Below are 22,000 nucleotides of genomic sequence, written 5' to 3'. Positions count from 1 at the left end.
CGAGCCGCTCCTCTGGAGGCTGCGGTGCACTAAGCCGCCCGCTAGCGTTTCCAGCTTTCACCTGACGGTCCGAGGCCCCGCGGCGCACGTGCAGTGGATACCTCCACCCCCTTGGAAGGCGGGGTCGTGCTCCGAGCCAATGAGAGCTTGCGGGGTGGAGGGGTAGGGAAGTTTCCAGAGGCCGATGAGGAGGAAGTTATATAAAGAGGGTACGAGGGGGCCCGCAGGAGACCATGCAGTCCAAGCGGGAATGTGAGGTAAGTGGGGGCCGTGAGAGGGCGGCTACAAGGACCCCACCACCACCAGCGAGGTGGGGGCGGGCTCTGCGATCTTGCGTTGCAACCCGCCTTTTGCCTCGCAGCTCTGGTGCGAAAGGGTGAATCCAGAGAACAAGGCGGCGCTGGAGGCGTGGGTCAGGGAGACGGGCATCCGCCTGGTGCAGGTGAACGGGCAGAGGAAGTATGGCGGGCCGCCCCCAGGTACGGTAGCCCCAGCCCCTACGCCTGCCACGCTAGGGAGGCCTCGATGGCCCAGAACAGCCCCCTTTGGGGGAGGGGCCTGCCCAGATCCGCCACAGTCCGAAACCCCAAACTGCCCGGATTTATACCCCCAGGCAGATGAGGAAATTTGTCTCTGGGTCCCCATACGCCCGCCCCACCGAAGAAGAGAGCTTAAGATACACTCTGTGCCAGACCCGTGGTTAGCTCAGTCACCTAATTATGCCAACGACCCGGGGTACGGCGTTGTACCCACTTCACAGACGTTTGCTCACATTGCCCCCTCCCCACGCTGGGTCCGTGGGCTCCGAATTCGGAACCATCCTGGTGGATGACGGTGCCCCTCCATACCCCCTTCTCCCAGGCTGGGTGGGCAGCCCGCCGCCAGCCGGGTCAGAGGTGTTTATCGGACGGCTGCCCCAGGACGTGTACGAGCACCAGCTGATCCCACTGTTCCAGCGCGTGGGCCGCCTCTACGAGTTCCGCCTGATGATGACCTTCAGCGGCCTGAACCGCGGCTTCGCGTATGCCCGCTACAGCTCGCGGCGCGGCGCGCAGGCTGCCATCGCCACGCTGCACAACCACCCGCTGCGGCCGTCCTGCCCGCTGCTCGTGTGCCGCAGCACCGAGAAGTGCGAGCTGAGCGTGGACGGGCTGCCGCCCGGTCTGAGCCGCCGCGCGCTGCTGCTCGCGCTGCAGCCGCTGGGTCCTGGCCTGCAGGAGGCGCGGCTGCTGCCCAGCCCCGGGCCGGCGCCCGCGCAGGTCGCGCTGCTCAAATTCAGCTCGCACCGCGCGGCCGCCATGGCCAAAAAGGCCCTGGTGGAAGGTAGGGGTGCAAGCTGCGGGGGCGGCGGGTTGGGGCCAAACGCATTCTGCCAGTCACTTTTACACGTAGCGGATAAAGTAATCCTGAGTCAAGCATGCCTGAGTTTGCAACCTTTCACTACTTGATCTCAGGCTTTTTAAATTTCCAGTGGCGCGTACTACCGACACCACTTATCTCAATTTAGAACAGTCCCTGTGCATTATCGCCTGACTTAATCCTCAACATCGCAAAGAGAAATAGTTCTCTCTTTAGAGATGAGGAAACTGTTGTAAGAGAAATTGACTTGCCTGAGAAAATCCAACTGAGTCTACGTTTTAATTAGTATAGAACCTGTTTCCTCAGAGTGTAGTGAGAATTAAGTAACATAATGGGCATGTAGTACTTAGCTTTGAATTTCCTGACTCATTGCAAGCATTCTCAGTCTAGATTAGCTATTATAATGTTTATGAGGTAGACAAAGCCCGCAGCAACCAATACTCGAGGAAACTGGGGAGGTAACAGTTGTATTGTACCCCTTTCACAATTAAAGATAATGGATCCTAGAGAAGACTTCATTGTCTTCTCTTACCCAAGGTCACACTACCAGGAAATGGGGAGAATGCAAATTAAATGAAGGGCTCACAGAGTCTGGAGGCCTGGGCCCAGGGCTTAGACCTGCCCTTATCTCTGCCTTTTTCCTGCAGGCCAGTCACACCTCTGTGGAGAGCAGGTGACTGTGGAGTGGCTGAAGCCAGACCTGAAGCAGCGACTGCGCCAACAGCTTGTGGGTCCCTCCCTGAGGTGCCTACAACCAGAGGGCAGCCGATTGTCCCTGGTCAGGGACAAGCTAGGATCCCAAGGAGCTCGGGCTGCCCTACAGTTGTTGTGCCAACAAATGAAGCTGGGTAGCCCAGTGTTCCTCACCAAGTGTTTGGGCACAGGACCTGCTGGCTGGCACCGCTTCTGGTACCAGGTGGTGATTCCTGGGCATCCAGTGCCCTTCAGCGGCCTCATCTGGGTTGTGCTGGCCCCAGATGGGCAGGATGGGCACGAGGTGGCTAAGGATGCTGTGTCTGCACAGCTGCTGGAGGCACTGAGTGAGTTTGGGGCCAGCCTCTTGTGGTCTGCTGGGGCTGAGGCAGGTTGCCATTGTTAAGGAGTGACCTCATTCTCTCTCCACAGGCAGCCTGAATGGGCAGGCAGAGCCTGTGTCAGTTCTCAGCCCAGCAGGCCTGGGCCACCACTATCTGACACCAAGGGGAGGAGGGGCATGGATGCTGTCCCAAGCCTGACACATCCTCCCTGTTGGGGCAAGGCCCCATGGCACCTGGGGGCAGCTCAGGTTTGGCTTAAGTTGTGGTAAGGGGCCTTGCCCTCATTGTCTTCTCTTACTCAGGACCTAACCTGACCCTGTGGTCCTCCTTTGCTATTCCCTGTGTGACATGCATCCACCACACCCCCCTTTCACACACACTCCCCCACAAGCTTAGCATGAATCTTTGTTATATTCTTAATTTGTCCTCTGTTGGTTTTTATTTGGGGTGGGGGTGGGGGCAGCTGAGCCAAAGGGTCAGAAATTCTGCCTTTTGTCCCTACCACCTGTTTTGGCTTATGTATAGTTTTGAGTTTTTCTGTGCTGGTTGTATTTATATTAAACCCCTGGTTAGTATACACTTGTGTCTGTGCTGTCTTGCCCCAGCTTAGGGTTTGTCTCACACTGGTAGAGTGAATAGCTGCTACAGGGCAAGTACCTTCCTGGCATCAGTGCCCTGGGTACATCATCTTGTGCTGCACATATTATAGGGTATTATAAATTCATATCTCCTCTGGGTCCAGCCCAACAAGCAAGACTCTTACTCAGTGAGGACCTGTCCTAAGATTCAGTTCATCCCCTCAGTCACTGTCATCCTCACTCTCCTCTTCCTCCCGAGCCACAGAGTCCTCTCCTTCCTCCCTCAGTCCTGCGAAGAAGTCATCAGTGCTCCAGGCCTTGCTGCTCAGGGCTCGCAGTGATCCTCCCTTTTTTTTGCGCCGACGGTAGTCATCCACCACCACAGTTCGCAGCTGGGCCAAGTCCCAAAACTTGAGGCGCTGGTCGTGGCCACTGCTGGCCAGGAAGCGGCCACAGTGGGAAAGGGCCAGCTCTTCCACAGGCTCCCCAGCGTGCTGGCCCACACTGCCCACCACTCGGTTCGGCAGGATGTTCACAGCCCTGGCAGGGAAAGAACAGTGTTGGCTACTGGCTAGCTGGGCCCCCGCCCCTCCTGTGGCCTGAGGGCTGTCCTGGCTTCCCTCACCTGATCACTCCATCAGTGGAGCCAGTGCATAGCAGACTCTCAGTGACTGGAACCATGCAGTCAATGGACTCGGCTCTCAGGGCAAAGCGGTCACTTGTGGCCCCAAAGCCGTTCCAGTTGAAGAGGTAGATGGTACCTTCACTGGAGCCACAGGCCACCTTCTTCCCACACTGCAGGGAAGTGAGGCAAACCATGTCTGTGGAGCTGCCCTACACCAAGCCCCTAGCACACACGTCCCCACCCCACCATACCCAGCTGTACTTTCATGAGGGTGACACAGGTCAGGTCCCCAGACTGAGGCTCTGAGAGCAGCTCGAACCGGCGTCTCTTGATGTTGAAGACACCAAGGCAGCCATCCCCACTATAGAGAACAGAGCGGCAGGCTTAGCCCAGAGCTCCCTTTTAGGAAGACATTTAACACAGGGAGGGGAAGGGAGGCAGCTTTGAGGTTGTACCTGGCTGTCAGCAGCAGCTTCTTGGCTGGATCCAGAGCCATGTCTGCGATGTACTCCTCATGCTGGCGCATATCCATTAAGGGGCCTTCCTTCCGCTGGTCCCAGAGACGGATACAACCTGCATCGTCCCCAGTGGCCAAAACATTCTCATCCACCAGCAAGAGACTGTTGATGGGGGCACTGGAAACAGGGACAGGGAACTCCTTGGAGCATCTCTGTCCCAGTGGGGACCTCCCAGTGCTTACTCCTCACCCCCAAGCACATACACATAATTGTCTCCTCTTACCCATGAGCCTTGGAAATACGTCTTTCTAGTCGGCCCTGCTCCACATCTAGAACGTGGATGGCTTTGTCCTTGGAGACAGTAACAAGTTCTGGGGAAAAGGTGCCCAGGTCATGATGCTGCTCACTGCTCCCCACCACCACATGGCTGCCTTCCCCAGTACTCACTCTGCCCATCTGCAGAGAAGACCACAGCTCGGCAAGACTTGAGATGGTGACCCGATGACCAGAGCTCCTTGGTTTCTCCCTCTTGGCAAGAGTAGGAAAAGCTAGGGAAAGGGAGGAGGGTGAATGACCCCAGACCCCACCTGAGACGCATGGAGTGCATAGACCAACCTGCCCACCTACCTAGGAGTTCCAGCTTACACACCTCCAATCCCAAAAGGCTTACCATCCCATTTTTCCATTTTCAATGAGTTTCAAATGTTAGGCCTTGTTTTCATTCAACATATTAATTTAAGCTACATTTGCTCAGGACCTCTTTGTGACCTCACCCCACCTCTCTTCGTCATCTCTGAAAACCCCAGCCTGCAGAAAGACTGGGTTTGAACCACTGTGGAGGAAATATCTGAATCAAGGACAGAAAACCAGTCCCAAAAGTTGGGAATGTAAAAACCAGTAAGGCAGTGGGGGAGCTCTTGTACTTCAGGTCTGCAGGAACTAGAGAAAGCTACAATTAATTACAGCATATTGAGACTACATGCTGAAAAAGAGGTAGGATCAAAATGGAGATGGACCAGAGAGGCGGCAGCCTATAAACTCAATTGTGAGGCAAATACCTGTCCAGAGAATATCCCCAGTGCCTACCTCAGAGTAGATCCTCAACAGGGCAGAATGAATAAATGTTTAACTGCCAGTGAGTTCCAAATGGGCAGAACTAAGTCTGCTCATTGTTTTCTCTGTCCCAGTGCCTAGCATTAAAAAGTTGCTTAATGAACATTAACAGATTGAATACTTGGGAAGGGAGAAGAGAGCCCTGGAAAGCTAACTGACATTTGAGTTGGATCATGAAAAATGAGAGTTCACCTGACAGAGAACAAAGGGCAGATACTGGAGGAAGATGTCCATGTCCCTTCTAGGGCAGAAATAAGGAATAAGGAAGGTTCAAGTAGCTGGAAAGATGGGCTAGACTGGGCTTCAGGCCATGTGGAACAAGCAGATATCTGTTGAAATTTAATTTGGGAAAAGAAACCTTTTCAGAATGGTCATGAGAGAAGTCAGAGGACCACCAGAAGGTAGTGGCTGAAGGAGAGGAATGGGCCAGAACCAAGGGATCCCCTCCAGAACCTTTCCTGAGACAAACTGAAGCAGTGAACGTGTGGAGGATGTGAGAAAGGTGGAGGTCTAGGGTAACTCCCAAGTCTCTGGCACTGTAAATGTGGATGGTAGTAGAAGGAAACCTACATTTGTTGAACAACTGCTCAGGTGCTATACTGAACATTTGTCCCTTCTGCAAGGTAGGTGGTATTATTCCCCTTTTCAAAGATACAAAGGCAGGGCTGACATGGTGGCTCATGCCTGTAATCCTAGCACTCTGGGAGGCTGAGGCAGGAGGATCGCTCAAGGTCAGGAGTTCGAGACCAGCCTGAGCAAGAGCGAGACCCCATCTCTACTAAAAATAGAAAGAAATGATCTGGACAGCTAAAAATATACATAGAAAAAAATTAGCCGGGCATGGTGGCACATACCTGTAGTCCCAGCTACTCAGGAGGCTGAGGCAGAAGGATTGTTTAAGCCCAGGAGTTTGAGGTTGCTGTGAGCTAGGCTGATGCCACGGCACTCTAGCCAGGGCAACAGAGCGACACTCTGCCTCGAAAAAAAAAAAAAAGATACAAAGGCAAAGATACAAAGGAAAACACGGAAGTTAATTTGCCGAAGGCAAGCTAATGAGGGATTGAGGTTTAAATTCATTAAGTAAATCTGATAAACACAACTCTCCTGGTTAAAACTTCAATGTCTATCCACTGCTTCTAGCTTGAGTCTTTTGTTCAAAATCAAACATGTATTGAGCACCTACCCTCAAAGAGAGGCAGGAGATAAAATAGAAAACAAAATGGACTACAGATCATACCAGGTTTTTCAAATTCCAGTCATATGACCCATTAATGACTCAATCCAAATTTTGTGTGTGCACACAATAACAATAGAATAAAATGAACCAGAAATTATCACAGAGCATCATACATAATGTAAAACGTATTTTTCTGCGGGGCAAGGTCAAAAAGGTTTGAAAAACATTTCTTTACTGAAAGGCATTCAAATATTATTACACAAACATATGTATGGTTACAAACCATTATAAAGTTTATAAGGGAAAGGTACCATGGCACTGGTGCCATGGCAGCATCTAACAGGTAACCCAGTTTAGTTCTGGGCATGGAGGAAAAGGGAAGAGATTCTGAGAACTCAGGCATAGTAGAAGCCAAGGGAAAGGAGTTTTCCAGGCAGAAGGAACATCTTGTGCAAATGAGCAATGGCTTCAAAATATGGGGTGTTTTTGGTTTTGTTTTGAGACAGAGTCTCACTGAGACAGAGACTCGCTCTGTCACCCTAGGTAGAGTGCAGTGGCATCATCCTAGCTCACAGCAACCTCAAACTCCTGGGGTCAAGCGATCTGATCCTCTTGCCTCAGCCTCCTGAGTAGTAGCTGGGACTAAAGGCACAAACCACCACGCCTGGCTAGTTTTTCTATTTTTAGTAGAGACGGGTCTCCTCTTGCTTAGGCTGGTTGTGAACGCCAAGATGTTTTAAAAAGTATGGATGAATGAGCACAGAAAGCAAAAGGGCAGATAAGGGTCAGATGATCAGGGCCTTGAAAGCTGGATTAAGAAGTTTGCACTAAATCCTAAAAGCAGATCACTGAAGGGTTTTAATCAAGGGAGTGACCAGTCGGATTTGTGGTTTTGAAAGATCAATTAAATAAAAGGGGCAAGGAGCAAAAGCAAGAATCCTTTTGAGCCTGTCTCAGGCTCACTATAATAATCCAGTGGGAAATAACAAGACCTTAGACGCCTTCTTGTCCTGCTACGGTCTCTGGGCTCCGTCACGACATTCCAGCTACTTTGTCCTCCTTTCAGTTCTTTGAACGGATTTGTTCGTTAACTAGTTTAAAGCCTAATGTTACTGAATGAATCGGACCGAATCAGTCTTGAAATAACTGTCTCCCTGTAACTTTCTCTCCTCCCTCCTGTTCCCAGCTCCATCCCTGGCCAGAGCTTCGAGACCCGGTGCTCCAGGCCCTGCCCCTCACTCACACGAACACGTCTCCGTCCACGTCCCCTGCAGCCAGTAGGTCGCGGGCCGGATGGAACGCCAGCCCACTGGCCGGCGCTTCCAGCACGATGTCTTCCGGGGTGTCCCGGATCCGGACCGGGGATTCCATGGAATCAGGGTCCTCCTCGTCGCTCCCATCCTCCGCGGGCCTCTCCTCACAAACGCGATCCATGCTTAGGAGGATTCCGAGCCACAACGCGGGAAGAGCGCTTCAGGGCACAGCTTCCGCCTCACGGCGGAACCGGAAGTGTCGCCGGCGCGCTCTCCGTCACCAGGGGTGGCGCTCTCCGTCGCCAGGGGTGGTGCGCCGGCGCTGCCAGAGTGGGTGGAGCCGACGGAAGAGGCCGCGCCCCCAAGGTCCGCCGATTTCCGTCTTGCTGTGGCCAGGACTTGGGATAGCTAGACGGTCAATCCTCTCCCTCCCGCGGCACTATACGTAAATTGGGAACTGCGTTTAAGTCCTCTCTCCTCATCCTGCTCCATCCTAACAGATTTAATACCCTCGGGAGAGGAGAGAGGGATGCTAGTTGTTGTGGCTTGCTGAAACCCAAGATCCCGTCAAGCGATAGCCAGGGCAGGCGGTCTCAAAGCAGCAAAAGCCACCAGAAGGTAACACACGGGAGTCCCGGACAGCAGGCAGCCCGCGCACACGCTCAAGCTGGGCGGTCCACGCCCAACATCTTCGTGGCCAAAAGAACAGCGCTCTACGCGGTTTCCTAGTTTGGCTGCAGACCCTCAGTGAGCTCAAGACCCTTCCTGAGCTACCAAGGAATTGCTGAAGAGGAAAATGGGCACGACAGCTGACGTCCTGGACATCACTGTTTAAAGGCTCCACAAAGACGGGAGGGCTGTGCATAGTGGAGGGCTGATGAGAAGGAGCAGGTGCTCTTGTGGCTGCAGAGAACCCACTCACATCTCTGTGGTACTAAGCTTTCTAAGCCATCTTATATGCTGATGCCCAAAACCCTTAAAGAGAAGTGAAAGAAGTGAGGTTAGGGACCTCAAAGAGGCAGTATGTCCTGTTCTCTAACTGGAAAACTTACTGTGTGGTATTGAGTGTCTTTGTCACTCACTATGTGGCCAACCAGAAAGTCTTTGTCACTTCTATGAAGCTTTGTGGTACTTGGAGAAACCGAATCTCAAACCAATAGTCAACCAGCAGGTCTTGCTTTTAGTGACCCCCCAGGTATCTTCATCTGAGCCATGTCTCCATGACCTTTTTCCTAATTAGGATTGCTGTCTACAACCATGAGACCATGGTGTCATTTGTCTGGAATCAGCCATTTTAGATGCTGCTGCAGAGGGGGCCCAATTTCAGCCTCCTAAGTGCCACGCACAAAGCTGGCTTCATCAAAAAGCCCTATCATATCAAAGTGAAAATGACCAAAATCAAGACAATGGCTAAGGTGACTTTCTAGCTTTCCCTGGATCTGGTGAGCCCACAGGTCTTGGGCTCAGGATAGGTAGAAGTAGCATGGCATCCAGCCAGAAAGAAATGGTGACCCCTAATGATGAGCACCAGACCACAGTGCTGGCAATGAGCAGAGAGGAAGAATAGGGCAGAGAATGGAGTGATTCAAAGGCCAGTAGGCCCACCATGGGCCTTGGCAAATGTTTCAGGGTCATGAAGGTACCAAACCCTTCTGGCCTAGGATAGGAATTCCTGTACCTGCAGGGCCAGACTACACCAGTTCTAACCCCAACGCAATTCCCCCTAAGGTTATTCCTTCAGTCAAGGAAGCAGTGATTTGTACTCAGCATTACTAAAGCTCACTAGAGGGCATAAACTCAAAAGGCTTTTGTTCCCACCCACAAGTGATTTTCATTAGATGCCTTCACCCAGAGCCTGATCCTGCACAGACTTGGGATCAAACTGGCAGCCCACTGGGCGCTGACCTTAATCCCCAGGGAATCTCTGTGCTAGGACTAGGCACATGAATGAGTCTGACACTTGAGACCAATCATTTTTACATTCCTCTATCCACCACTTGCCCATCAGTGAGGGTCATTATTCTCTTCTCCACTGGGCACAATAGCTAGTAAACATCCTTATTGTCTAGGAATCTAGAACCACAACTCAGGAAAGAACTGATATGACTTTCTGCATGTGATTTTATACAACCAGTAGAATTAGCCTTCTTGGTGCTCCAGGGGTCCGGGAGGGGGGATGCTCAACATAAAGAAGATAGCAGGTTAGCCAATTTTAATGGAACCAAATGATTATACAATAAAATTTTATGTACATTCAAAAAAACATATTGCAGCCTTTCTGGAAACTGTAGAAAGCAAGCACATCCTTGTGGAGATTCTCCCTTTGGAGAGTCAGTATTAAACTGAAGATTAGTATTTTGGTCTTTTGACTTCAACCCTGCAATTGAAGAGATATGGGTCAGCATAAGATCAATACACTAAGCAGTTACCGCCAGTCCCACAGGAGAAGAATAATGCTCCTCACCCATCAGCTTCCATCTTCTTCCTTTTCTCAATGATCTACAAAAAGAACAGTGATTGTCTAGTTATGCGGCCAGTCTAAGCTTACCTGAGGCCCAAGCTGATCTCTCTCACTTCCATGGCTCTCCAACCCCACGCCTGTTTCCAGATCTATAGCCCAGTATCCCCTTCCAGCTGAAACCCTCCTGCCCGAGGGGCAGCCCCACTTACTGCACTAATTTTCTTCCACTGGCGATCAAGCTCTGCCTTGTCATTCGTTTCCTTGAAGCGCCTGGTCTTCCGCCCTTCAGACATCTTGATACCATACTGGAATGCAGCCCTGAAGTAAAAAAATACAGTTGGGGGAAGAAGGCATTAGAAGTTACATACCAGTAGCACGGATTTCTCAGAGCCCTGGGCACAGAGAACCTATCTGGATCTCAGCCAAACTACACACTCTAACCTAGTATGGGCTCTTCCACCAAACTGCCCTCCTCACTCTATACCCACATTAAACACAGACTCACTTCGGCAAAGCTTCCTTGTTGTTCATATACTCGCTGTATTCCTCCTGGGTATCAAAGTCCCAACGGCCTAAGGGGCCTTTCTTGTTACCCTGTTGCAGGACAGAATGGGGTAGGATAGGGAAGGAAGAGATGTCAGTGGAAATGGAATTTTAGCCCTTGATTGAAGCCAGACTCTCCCACAATCCCAGGTTTCACCATTCATAAATCGTACCCTAATACGTACTTAGTATGTGCCAGACATTATTCTGAACACTAAACACATCTAATTTAATTCTTGCAAAAGTCTGTGAAGAGGGAACTATATTTCTCTCCATTTTCCTAATGAGGAAACTAAGGCATAAGCAGTAAAGAACTTGGCAAGGTCACAAAACTACTAAATGGCAGAGGCAGGACTGAACAAAGACCTAAGATTAAACCATGCTATTGCAATACAGTGATGACAGAGGCTATAGATTTCTTCAGTATTAATGTTATCAACAGTGTCGTGTTAGCTTTTTTCAAATTTTGTTTTAGACTTAGAGGAAAACGTCAATCTTGGCTAGAATAAAACTTATTTTCTAAACACTGTAATCCCTTCTGCCCTTCCTACGTTAATAGGATGGGAATTAAAGCCTGGCACTTTGTTGTATGAAATAAAAAGAAATAAACTTTTTTTGCCCTATCTCATTTGATCTTGTGCAGACTTTAAGAGAGTTAAGCTATTCATGACTCCATGTTGCTGCTTCTACTGGTGTAGATGAAGGAGGGAGGGGCCCAGTAAATGAAAGACAGCCATTTTGGGAGTGTGGAAGGAGATATGTGTGAAACAGTAACTGCCCAAAGGCCCCACCATCCTTTGTTGCCTTGTTTTTTTTGTTGTTGTTGAGACGGAGGTGTCCCTGGGTAGAGTGCAGTGATGTCATTGTAGCTCACTGCAAGCTCCAACTCCTGGGCTGTAAGCGATACTTCTGCCTCAGCCTCCTGGGTAGCTGGGACTACAGGCACAGGCCACAATGCCCAGCTGGGTTTTGTTGTTTTATGGTTTTTTTTGTTTTTTTGTTTTTGTCTTATTTGGTAGAGACAGGGCAGGTGCTCAGGCTGATGCTGAACTTGAGCTCAAGCTATCCTCTTGCCTCAGCCTCCTAGAGTGCTAGGATTACAGGTGTGAGCCACCACACCCAGGCCTCACCATCCTTCTAACTACACACCTGATCCATTTTGCTATAATCCACCTCCTCGTCACTATCCACAGCCATGTCATCCATCCTAAAGAGAAGAAACAGTTAAGCAGATGCTGCAGACCCACACCCCTGTGCTTCCTCTGGAAGCCTACCCAGCTAAGAGGCTATCTGCCCGGAAATGACCACCCCACCTAGATCTCCCACCCAGAGCCTAATGGAATAGTTCATCCAAGTAAGAAGTACCCCTGGGTCCCAGCAAATCAAATTTCCACCCCACCCCACCCCCCAACTTGTTCTCTAATCTTCCCAGCCTCCCTTCCTTAAAGGGTCTCACATACGTGGCTGGGTAGCACTCTGCATAACTGTTGGACATGCCAAAGAAGTCTCCCAGCTGCTTTTTGTCTTCTGGCTTCTTTAGCATATGCTATGTTAAAGAAAACACTAGACAGAATTCCACTTATCACAGAAAAGCTTTAGACAGGAGGAGCCAATAGCTAGAAGCCCCAACATGGAAATTCTAAGGAGAGGGCTGTGAGCTTCAATGGGTCCCCAGGGAAGGGACAAGACATGGTTTCCACCCTGTCAAAATTCAACACAAAATGGAAGAAGCAGGTAGGGAGAAGGAAGGAGCAGAGAGACAGGTAGAGTTAGAATGAAAAGAGAACAACAGTTCTCTGGAACCCAGGAACATATTAATATAAAGGATATGACTCAGTCCCTTCCCAGCCAGCAGATCCAGCAAACTTTTCATTGATAGACTTGATCAACTCCTTGGCAGACCCAGGTCCTAGTAGTAAAGAGAACTCTAACTCTGCTCAGACCTTAAACCAAGGGCTCTCACAACCTCCTCCCCACAATATACTTCCAAACTGTGCCTTTCATAAAAACATTTTTTTTCAACTCTTTTATCTAATTAAGTGTTAAACAAACTCCAAATAATAATGAGCTACTTTGGTTGAGATGAGAATAGGGTACCCAAAACTGTACATTTAACCTCTGCCTCACCTCTTCAGAAGTCCAGGGCCAGAGAAATTATATCTAAGAGCAAATATGCCACTTGCCCTGCCATTGCCCAGGGAAGGTGGCAATTCCATAAACTAAGACATGGTTCTTATGAGAACCCACACCAGGAAGTCCCCCAATCCCACCTTCACCAGCTCTGAGCAATAGGTCAGACTCTCAGCCCAAGGGAAAGCAGGACTGCTAGAACCAATACAAGATGTTGTGGATACAACCCACCTTTGTCAACATCCATGGGCTGGAAAGAAAACAAAAATCAAGATAAGTGTCACCACAAAGGATTCCTACTCATCCCTCCCCCAAGTTTGAGTCAATTCCTTACCCAACCTTGCCCCCATTTCCAGGATGGTTCCTGCCATGGGTTAGTTGACCCAGTTGCTGCTGCGGAGCCATGAGGTGCCAATATAATAGGAGGGTCTTGTACCTAGCTGGGTAGGCAGAGAGGGGCAGCTCTACCACCTGGTACCAAGGACCCACATCTCACCTCATCATCCACTTTTGGTTTCTCAAAGTAGCTGTGCCTTTTCTTTTCCTCTTCTCTCTCTCTGTCCCGCTCTCGTTCCCGTTCCCGATCTCGTTCTCGCTCCCGCTCTCGGTCACGGTCTCTGTCTCTCTCCCGATCACGCTCCCGTTCCCGATATCTATCCCGCTCCTTGTCCCGAGGTGTCTTGGTCGTGGAGGGGACATAATCCCCAATGTCTTCAAAAATGCTAGGAAAACAGAGATCACTAGATGGCAAGTCACACACACCTTCACTTCCCCTGACCGTTTCTCCAGATTTTGACACCAAGGCCTCCCCAAAATGCCAAAGATAAGAAATGCATAGCCTCCCTCTGATCAGGTGCCAGGGCATAGGACACATACTTCATGTCAGCCTCAGGGGGTTTCTTTTCTTCCAGTTTCCCTGAAATGGAAAGAGAGGAGTCAGGAACACACTCCTGAGTTAATGTCCACTCAGCCTCACCATCCTCTCCAGTTCTCAGTGACCTTTTAAACATATTCTGTTTAAAGCACAGGACAAAAGCTACCCATTCTTCCCTCCTCAGGCTTCAAACCTGATCACTGCTTCCTAGGTGGGTCAAGCAGACAGAACTTGGATGTAATCATCTCCTTGCCAATGTTCCATTGCTCCCATTTTTCTCTGCTCCCCAGGAGCTTCCCAATGTTCTAGAGACAAAAGGCTCCAGGAGACCTTGGTTCCATCCCCAAATGCCCCTCTAGGGGTAAGGTTTCTCTCCCTAACCCTCCAGGGTACCTTTATCCTTCTTCTTGAGCTTCTTGTTGCGAGTCCCCTGCCTCAGGTATGAAAGGATCTGGGTGAGCTTGCTGATGACAATGTCATTTGTGGTCAGTGTGGTCTGGGCCTAAAAACACCAAGAAGCAACAATGTTCTCTCACTGAAAGTGAAGGATGAGTGATTACAATAAACTAGGTGAAGACAGGGAAAGGAGGTATTGCAAAAGGACATTCCAGAGAGATGAAACACCGTGCACAAAGGCCCTGAGTCAAAAGTAAATCTAAATCATTCAAGAAAGACAAGATGGCTGGAGAACAAACAACAGGGAGGCATGGTGAAAAAAGGTTAAAAAGGCCAGATGTTGCAATGGGCTCATAGGCAATGGTAAAGATTTTGCTATTTATCATAAGAACAATGAAAAACCATTAGAAGCTTCTATACCATTGTGAGACAAAAATATGAGTTTTAAAAAGATCACCTTAGCAACATGTAAAAACCGTAATGGGTGCTGGGATGGAAAGACTGGGGTCGGGGGTGATGGTTAAAGAGTATGGGCTTTCTTTTGAGGGTGATGAAAATGTTCTAAAATTAACTGTGATGATGTTACATAACTCTATGAATAAAAACCACTAATTGCATACTATAAAAGAGTGACTTACATGGCATGTAAATAACACCTCAATAAAAAGAAAAAATAACATATTGAAGGAAACCAAAGTGGAAGTGCAGAAGCCAATTAGAAGCCTCTTTTAATAGATCCCGCAAGAGATTACGGCTTAGACTGGAATGTTATTGATGGAGATGGATTCGATTGAGATTTAGGAGGTAAAAAGTCAATAGGACTTGATGATGTGGTAAACAAGGAACAGGGCAGAGGTGAGGCTGCTCCCCAGTTCTGAGGCTCATATAATAGGCTCACAGGACTTGGGCCACTCACCTCCATGGTGGGACAATCAGCCTTGCTGCGGATAAGAGTGGTAGGGATATCGGTGTCAGCATATTCATCATCCAGGTCTACCACATAGGCCATACGGCCCGGCAGGAACAGCTCATTCCGCTCATATGCTTTGCTCTTGAAAAGCATACGGTAAACATTGCGGCCTACAAAAAGGGGAAAAGTAGCAAGTAGCCAATGAGAATCTTCTATAATAGCAGCTGCTACTTATTAAGTGCTTGCTCTGTCCAGCCACCATGCCAAGTGCTATGCATGCTTTGCTTCATTCAATCCTCAAACAGTCCTGTGGGGCATTATTATTCCCTTTTACTGGTAAGAATACTAAGGCTGAGAATTAAGTGATTCACTTAAAGTTACATAGCTACCAAGTAACAGAGCAAAGAATGGGACCCAGGCAGTCTAACTCCAAAGCCTGGGCTCCTAATCACTCTTCTACATTGCCTTCTCCAGGGCACTATGTGCCCACGTTGCATTAGAACCTGTGAGGAAGGAGGATGAGGTTTAGGTAATACTGATGATGAAGGAAAAAACAGCGGCCAGGTGTGGGTGGCTCATGCCTGTAATCCTAGCACTTAGGGAGGCCTGAGGCAGGAGGACTGCTTAAGGATAGGAGTTCAAGACCAACCTGAGGTGAGACCCCATCTCTACAAAAAATAGAAAAATTAGCCAAGTGTGATGGTGCGCACTTGTAGTCCCAGCTACTTGGGAGGCTGAGGCAAAAGGAGGCTAAGCCTAGGAGTTTGAGGTTGCAGTTAGCTACAATGACACCACTGCACTCCAGCCTGGGCAACAGAGCAAGACCCTGTCTCAAAACCAAACCAAACCAAACAAACAAATAAACAAACAAAAAACAGCTGTATACCTGCTCGATATGACAGCATGTTCTATATTTCATTTCTCATCCCTACAATAATCTCATGAGGTAAGTATTAACCCAATTTTTACAGGTAAACAAACAGGAGGCAAAAATCAGTTGTCTAAAATCACACCTAGTATGGTTTCATCACCAGAATTCAAACCCAGATCTGACTCTAAATTTTGAGCTTTTAATCACTAACCATGCTAACCTCCTTTAATGCATAAGCCTCAACCTGAAAAAGCTTCCAATCTATGGGGAAGACATAAAATAACATATGAAATAACTAAGTCCATGTCTAAGTCTTACTGGAGTATTTTAACAGGAATTAGTTGTTTTAGGGGCAAGAAAGAGGAAAGGAGGTTGAGGAAGCATACCCTGCCCAGAGCATTAAAATCCTTACAATTCACCTAGAATGTACAGTCACTAGTGTAGAAGCTCTGTACTCACCCAGACGTGTTTTAAATTCAATTTTATTTTCAGGATCTTCATCTTTCCTGAAAAGACAAAAAAAATTGGAGGTTTTTTTTTTTTCCACTAAATGTGCTCCTACTTTAGGTTCCACCCTTCTAAACTCTCAAGCCTTCTCTGATATTTACTTACTTGGTTTCCTTCTGGGGCTTTTCCATCAGTTCCTCTTCCTCTTTCTCTTTGCTAGCAATCTCAGCTCGTACCTAACAGGAAAGCAAGTAGGGTTTAGCCAGGGGTAGGGAACCTGCAGCCTCAAGGCCACATGTAGCCCTCCAGATCCCCAAGTGAGGCCCCTGGACCGAATCCAAACTTCACAGAACAAATCTCTTTATTAAAAGGATTTGTTCTATAAAATTTGGATTCAGTCAAAAGGCTGCACTCAAGGATCCATAAGGCCACGTTCATTCACTTTATGTATTTATTGAACATCCACTATACAACACAGTGCCAGAGACTAAGAACACAGTATTAAACAAGACAGATAACTATCCTCACTCGAATGGAACTTAGAGCAGGTGAGAGAAATGAAACAATTAATTTCAACAATGTGCAATAACTGCTATGATAAGTAAAACAGAAGGGCCATGTAAGGCTGCAGGAAGAGGGAGGTGAAGGGTAGGGGAGCTTAACTATCCCTGGGTGATCAGGAAAGGCTTCTCCAAGGAAATAAAATTTAGGCTGATACTTGAAGGACAAGTACCAATCAGCCTATAGAGGAACCACATTTAACCCTTCTTCTAGATGGTCTGAACTATCAGGAGTCTTCCTCTTACCCTTGCAAGGCCCATACAAGAGTATTCAGCACTCTAGTATTATTCCCCACCTGCCCACCAGGACTCACACCTTTTGAAGCAGAGCAAAATCCAAGCCTTTCACCAAATGGGTGTGTTCCATGTCACCACCCAAGAATTTGGACTCCTGGATCAACTGTCTTCTCTTTTCTGCAGCTGATTTGTCCCTGTATAATGAAAGAAGCTGCATTAGAACAGTCCTTTGTAGGTGGCAAGTGCCTTCTGAAATGGCTTAGTATGGATCCCAGAGCATGGGAAGTACGAGGAAGAGTTCATATGGTGATTATATGACTCTGGGATGCTGAAGGAACTATACCCTGGGTCCCCTAGGTACTCACGCCTCAGCAGTGGGGCCCACAGCTCTGTAGTTAGCTGTAGTGCTGATAAGCTCAGTTTCCTCATAATCTTTGTTCACACCATCTCTGCGTTCCTTGGCACGGTCCCGGTATTTCTCTGCTAGCTCTCTCTCTCTCTCAATTTCTTGTTGTCGTAGCTTGGCATAATAACTGTGACCAGAGAAAGGTGAATGTGTAAGGCTCACCAGTTGCTATGTGAAGTTCAAAAGAACCGTTCTGCCTGTTTCCCTATATCTCCATCCTGCTCTCTATGGGGAAAGCTCACGTATGTCCTAACAGAACTGCTGGGCACCTCTTGATAGTCCTCAAAACTATTAACTGTAGCTCCTTCCATCTCATAGATATACTGCTCCAATGCCACCTTGGGAAACTCCATCTGTCACTTCAGAATTCTTGAATGTCACCCTACTCTACTAATTCTCTATAGGTACAAGAGACTTTACCACACAGCAATCAGAAAATTTTCTGAATTTTTATCACCATCCAAATTTCAGCTAAAAATAACTCATTCCTTGCTGGTCCACCCCCTGAAGGAAGGAAAAGCAAAGTACCAGATGTAGAAAATTAAGTATCACACAAATAATAATGATGATGATGTAATAATAATACTGATAGCAACAAAGACTGCATGGTCACTGCACGCCAGGCACCAGTGCTAAGTCTTACATGCGCTATTACAGTTGATCCTCGTGTTAACCTAATAAGTTATTCTCACTACTGTATCTCCATTCTATCCGTGAATTAGAGAGGTTAAGCAAAATGCCCAAGGTTGCCCAGCAAGAAACTGGTAAAGATGAGATTAAAATATACGCAGGCTGACTCCAAAGTCCTATACTGCCACTCTAGGTATCACTCCTCTCCATTAAGAAAGCAGAGAACTTCAATACAACAAAGGAAAACTTCAGTCTCTAGCCTCATAATTAGCTGCTACTCCTCCATCCCAAACACTATCCACCTTAAAACCTAACATCCTTCCACTCTTCCTTCACCTTTTCTTTTTCCTCCTTCGTGCAGCTGGGTCTTCATCCTCATTGTATTCCCTCGGCATCCTAGAAAAGACAAGAATTTATTGATAGCAAAGTATTTCCACAGCCCCAGAAACCCCAAATAGTGACCCTGAGGACTGAAGAAAGACCTAGAATACTGACCAAAGCAATAGTTTCAATCAGGCAGAGATTCATATCAATGTTTGTAGGTGAGAGGTTCTCAAACTTTAGAAAGCATCATAAACACCTGAGAGACTATTAAAACTATACATCCCCAGCTATCTGCCCTAGAAAGTCTGTGTCTGTAGGGTTGAAACAGGCCCAGAAATCTGCCCATTTGCACCAGCAGCAACTCTAGTACAAGTAGTCCATGGAACATATTCTGAGCAACAGTCAGACTAGGGCATTCCCAGTCATCCCTGGAGCTTCAGTCTCCACAGGGAGAAAATCAGAACCTCAGGGTTCAAAAAATGACTAGTCTTCTAGTTCCTAGGACACTCTGGTTCAGTAGAAAGGAAAAGGAAGGAGCAAGAAAAAGACAGGAGACAGGCTGGATCACCCAAAGACTTACTCATGGTGACGTGACTTAGAGGGTGGTGCGGAGGTAGGTGCAGCCCTTGGGGTCATGAGAAGTTTCCTGAAGTCTTCATTGGTGAGTTTTGATCTTGAAGAAAAGACAAAGATTTAAAAAATTATGACAATAAGAAATGAAAAAGGAATATGCAAAAATCATGGTTAAATTTATTAGAAATCAGGGAAATACAAATTAAAACACAGATATACCACCTTTAATGCATCAGACTGTTAACAACTAAGAAGTCTGATAAATCAAGTATGAGTGAGAATTTGGGAAGGGGACACTTTCATATACTCCTATGGGAATGTAAACTAGTATAACCAATTTGGGGGGCAATTTGGCAGTATTTATTAAAATTTAAGTCTATATATCCTATGACCCAGGAACTCCATTTATTTAGATTTAGCCTGGCCAGTTACTGGCATTATGTATATACAAAGGCTTGTAAAACAGGTTCAATCATAGCCCTGAAAATAATAAGATGTTAGATCCAGGCATTTGGTGAATTGAAAAAAAAGAAAGAAAAAGAAAATAAGAAGAAGTTGGAAATAAACTAAATGTTTATTAACTGGAGAATAACTAAACTGTGACAGTGTTTCCCAAATGAGGGACAGACAACATTAAAGGTACAAGAGACTACTTTAACTGGTATACTGACAAGGACTCCCTCCTTGACCAAACTATAGTCAGACTCCTTTCAGCCCTCTTCTGACCAGGGCTCTTCCTTGGCCTGCTGACCCCAATTTTAAAAAAGAATCCTGCTAAGCCAGAATATAGAAAAATCCTCCCTACTCTTGATATCCAATCAAGCTCCTTTTCCCCCACCCTTGATATCTAATCAAGTTCCTCGTCCCCGCAAGGAAGACTTTATTGAAGACTATTATAATAGAATGAAGATTATTGCATTAGAGGAGAGAGAGTGAACTCAACTCTAGATACAACAAGGACAAGTGGGAATATATAGAAAAGTACTAAGAGAAACTTGGTTTGGTATCAAGGCAGTGAGTGGGGCAGGGGGGTGTTTGATTTGCTATAACTGGGTTCAGCAGGCCAAGTCCTGGTCAAAAATAAGATTCTTTAAGGAACCTGACTAAACTTTGGTCAAGGAGGAAGCCCTTGTCACTGCTATAAAAATAATCTCCAAGATAGTGAGGTTAAAAAAAAATAATAGGCCGGGCGCAGTGGCTCACGCCTGTAATCCTAGCACTCTGGGAGGCCGAGGCAGGCGGATCATTTTGAGCTCAGGAGATCAAGACCAGCCTGAGCAAGAGCGAGACCCCATCTCTACTAAAAATATAGAAAGAAATTAGCTGGACAACTAAAAATATGTATAGAAAAAATTAGCCAGGCATAGTGACGCATGCCTGTAATCCCAGCTACTCGGGAGGCTGAGGCAGTAGGATTGCTTGAGCCCAGTTTGAGGTTGCTGTGAGCTAGGCTGACACCACAGCACTCTAGCCGGGCAACAGAGCGAGACTCTGTCCCCCCCCCAAAAAAAAAAGTAAATAAAATAGTAATAATAAATGTTGCAGGCTAGGTGCTATAGCTCATACCTATAATCCTAGCACTTTGGGAGGCCTGAGGGGGGAGGATCATTTGAGGTCAGGAGTTCAAGACCAGCCTGAGCAAGAGCGAGACCCTGTCTCTACAAAAAAATAGAAAAATTAGCCAGACGTGGTGGCTTGCACCTATAGGCCCAACTACTCAGGAGGCTGAGGCATGAGGATCACTTGAGCCTAGGAGTTTTGAGGTTGCAGTGAGCTATGATGACACCACTGTACTCTAGCCCAGGTGACAGAGCAAGACCCTATCTCCAAAAAAAAAAGTTGCAAAATGATATATACAGAATAACACCATTTAACTTAAATATTTTAACTCACAAAGCAATGATGTTTTCTTCAGATATGCATATATATGCATAAATGCATTAAAAAAGAGAAAAATATACATATACAAAAGGTAACAGTGGTCACCTCTAAGAAATGGACTGGAATTGGGGAGATGGTATCAAAAACAACTTTATCCTTATTTCCTGTTTTACTTTTCTATGGGAAGAATTAATTCCTACATAATGTGCTATTAAACAACACATATAAAAAACTAAAACCTTCCCTGCCAGAATTTCCCCTTTAATACTCTTATGCAGTTGGCCTGACCCAGTTAAGGTTCACAGAAACAAAGGCCCAACTGGCACCATTTTTTTGCCCATCCTTGCTAACACCGCATTCAGAATTCTTTCACCATCGCCACCACCCCTCCACTCACTGCCCAGCTCATTCCCATGGTCCTATGACAAAATACTCACTGGTGGAAGGAGTGAGGATCATCCACATCGTGGCCATCTGGGGCCAAAGGGTTGGAAAACGGCTCGCCTGACAAAAAGAATTGATATTAATCTAATCAATCTCTTATGTATGTGTCAGGTCCCGTGCAGAAATCGGGCATATAGCAGTGAACAATACAGAAGAAAAGCAAGAACAGCAATAGTGTCAATACAATGTAATAACTGCTGAAATGGAAAAACACAAGGAGCTGTGAGAGCACAGAAGAGGGGTCCCTAAACCTGAGCTGGAGGATCAGCAAAGACTTCCTGAAGATTACATCTGAAATACTACGAGAAAGATAAACGGGCGCAACGCAGAACTATGTATAAGGGGACAAGGGTGGGGGAAACGGATCCACAGACAAAAGTCGCCGATAGTCACTTGGGGCAGGAATGAGGCTTGGGGACAGTCTGGAGCTGTCCGGCCTAACTTGGGGTCCAACGGCTTCTCCAGGTTCCAAGCGTCACGCACACATATACACGGCTTAACCTCAGAGGCTAAAATAACCCGCTAAGTCCCCCGAGTCCCTCGAGGAAGAAACGGCGGATGACCCAAGACTTACTATCTCGCTCCGGCATTTTGTTCGCTGTCTTCCAACGACACCGAAGACCGAGCCTCCAACAACAATTCAGCAGCAAGCGTTTTCCCACAATGCACCTCAGAAATCGACCCACAGTGCCTTGCGTTCTGAGCATTTCCGC

General features: G+C 47.4%; 3 protein-coding genes across 4 annotated transcripts; 1 reads left to right on the top strand and 2 right to left on the bottom strand.

The window, feature by feature from the left end:
* Positions 1-67: 67 nt before the first annotated feature.
* Positions 68-3,008, top strand: DND1 (DND microRNA-mediated repression inhibitor 1). The gene is made up of 4 exons (XM_045551007.1): positions 68-257; positions 362-479; positions 862-1,323; positions 2,007-3,008. The coding sequence occupies exons 1-4, from the start codon at positions 234-236 to the stop codon at positions 2,456-2,458; spliced, it is 1,056 nt and encodes a 351-aa protein (XP_045406963.1). The 5' UTR covers positions 68-233; the 3' UTR covers positions 2,459-3,008.
* WDR55 (WD repeat domain 55) lies at positions 2,813-7,872 on the bottom strand. Of its 2 annotated transcripts, XM_045551004.1 has the most exons (7): positions 7,591-7,872; positions 4,505-4,605; positions 4,341-4,428; positions 4,055-4,234; positions 3,861-3,960; positions 3,600-3,769; positions 2,813-3,514 (listed from the first exon to the last, which is right to left on the bottom strand). In XM_045551004.1, exons 1-7 carry the CDS (start codon positions 7,779-7,781, stop codon positions 3,196-3,198), a joined length of 1,149 nt encoding a protein of 382 aa, XP_045406960.1. In that variant the 5' UTR covers positions 7,782-7,872; the 3' UTR covers positions 2,813-3,195. The 2 variants fall into 2 exon arrangements, with proteins under 2 accessions (XP_045406960.1, XP_045406959.1); XM_045551003.1 differs by having other exon boundaries at positions 4,341-4,605; positions 7,591-7,860.
* A 1,925-nt stretch (positions 7,873-9,797) lies between these two features.
* Positions 9,798-22,000, bottom strand: IK (IK cytokine). The gene is made up of 20 exons (XM_045550990.1): positions 21,862-22,000; positions 21,281-21,347; positions 18,970-19,062; positions 18,402-18,461; positions 17,395-17,562; positions 17,109-17,223; positions 16,398-16,468; positions 16,245-16,291; positions 14,921-15,084; positions 14,002-14,110; positions 13,611-13,650; positions 13,231-13,456; positions 12,966-12,984; positions 12,435-12,513; positions 12,065-12,145; positions 11,754-11,811; positions 10,567-10,655; positions 10,271-10,379; positions 10,065-10,099; positions 9,798-9,977 (listed from the first exon to the last, which is right to left on the bottom strand). Exons 1-20 carry the CDS (start codon positions 21,992-21,994, stop codon positions 9,950-9,952), a joined length of 1,791 nt encoding a protein of 596 aa, XP_045406946.1. The 5' UTR covers positions 21,995-22,000; the 3' UTR covers positions 9,798-9,949.

Source organism: Lemur catta, chromosome 5 (genome assembly GCF_020740605.2).
Source record: "Lemur catta isolate mLemCat1 chromosome 5, mLemCat1.pri, whole genome shotgun sequence".
Lineage (NCBI taxonomy): Eukaryota > Metazoa > Chordata > Mammalia > Primates > Lemuridae > Lemur > Lemur catta.
Note: the sequence above shows the minus strand (reverse complement) of the source record. Positions and strands in the feature narration are given on the sequence as shown.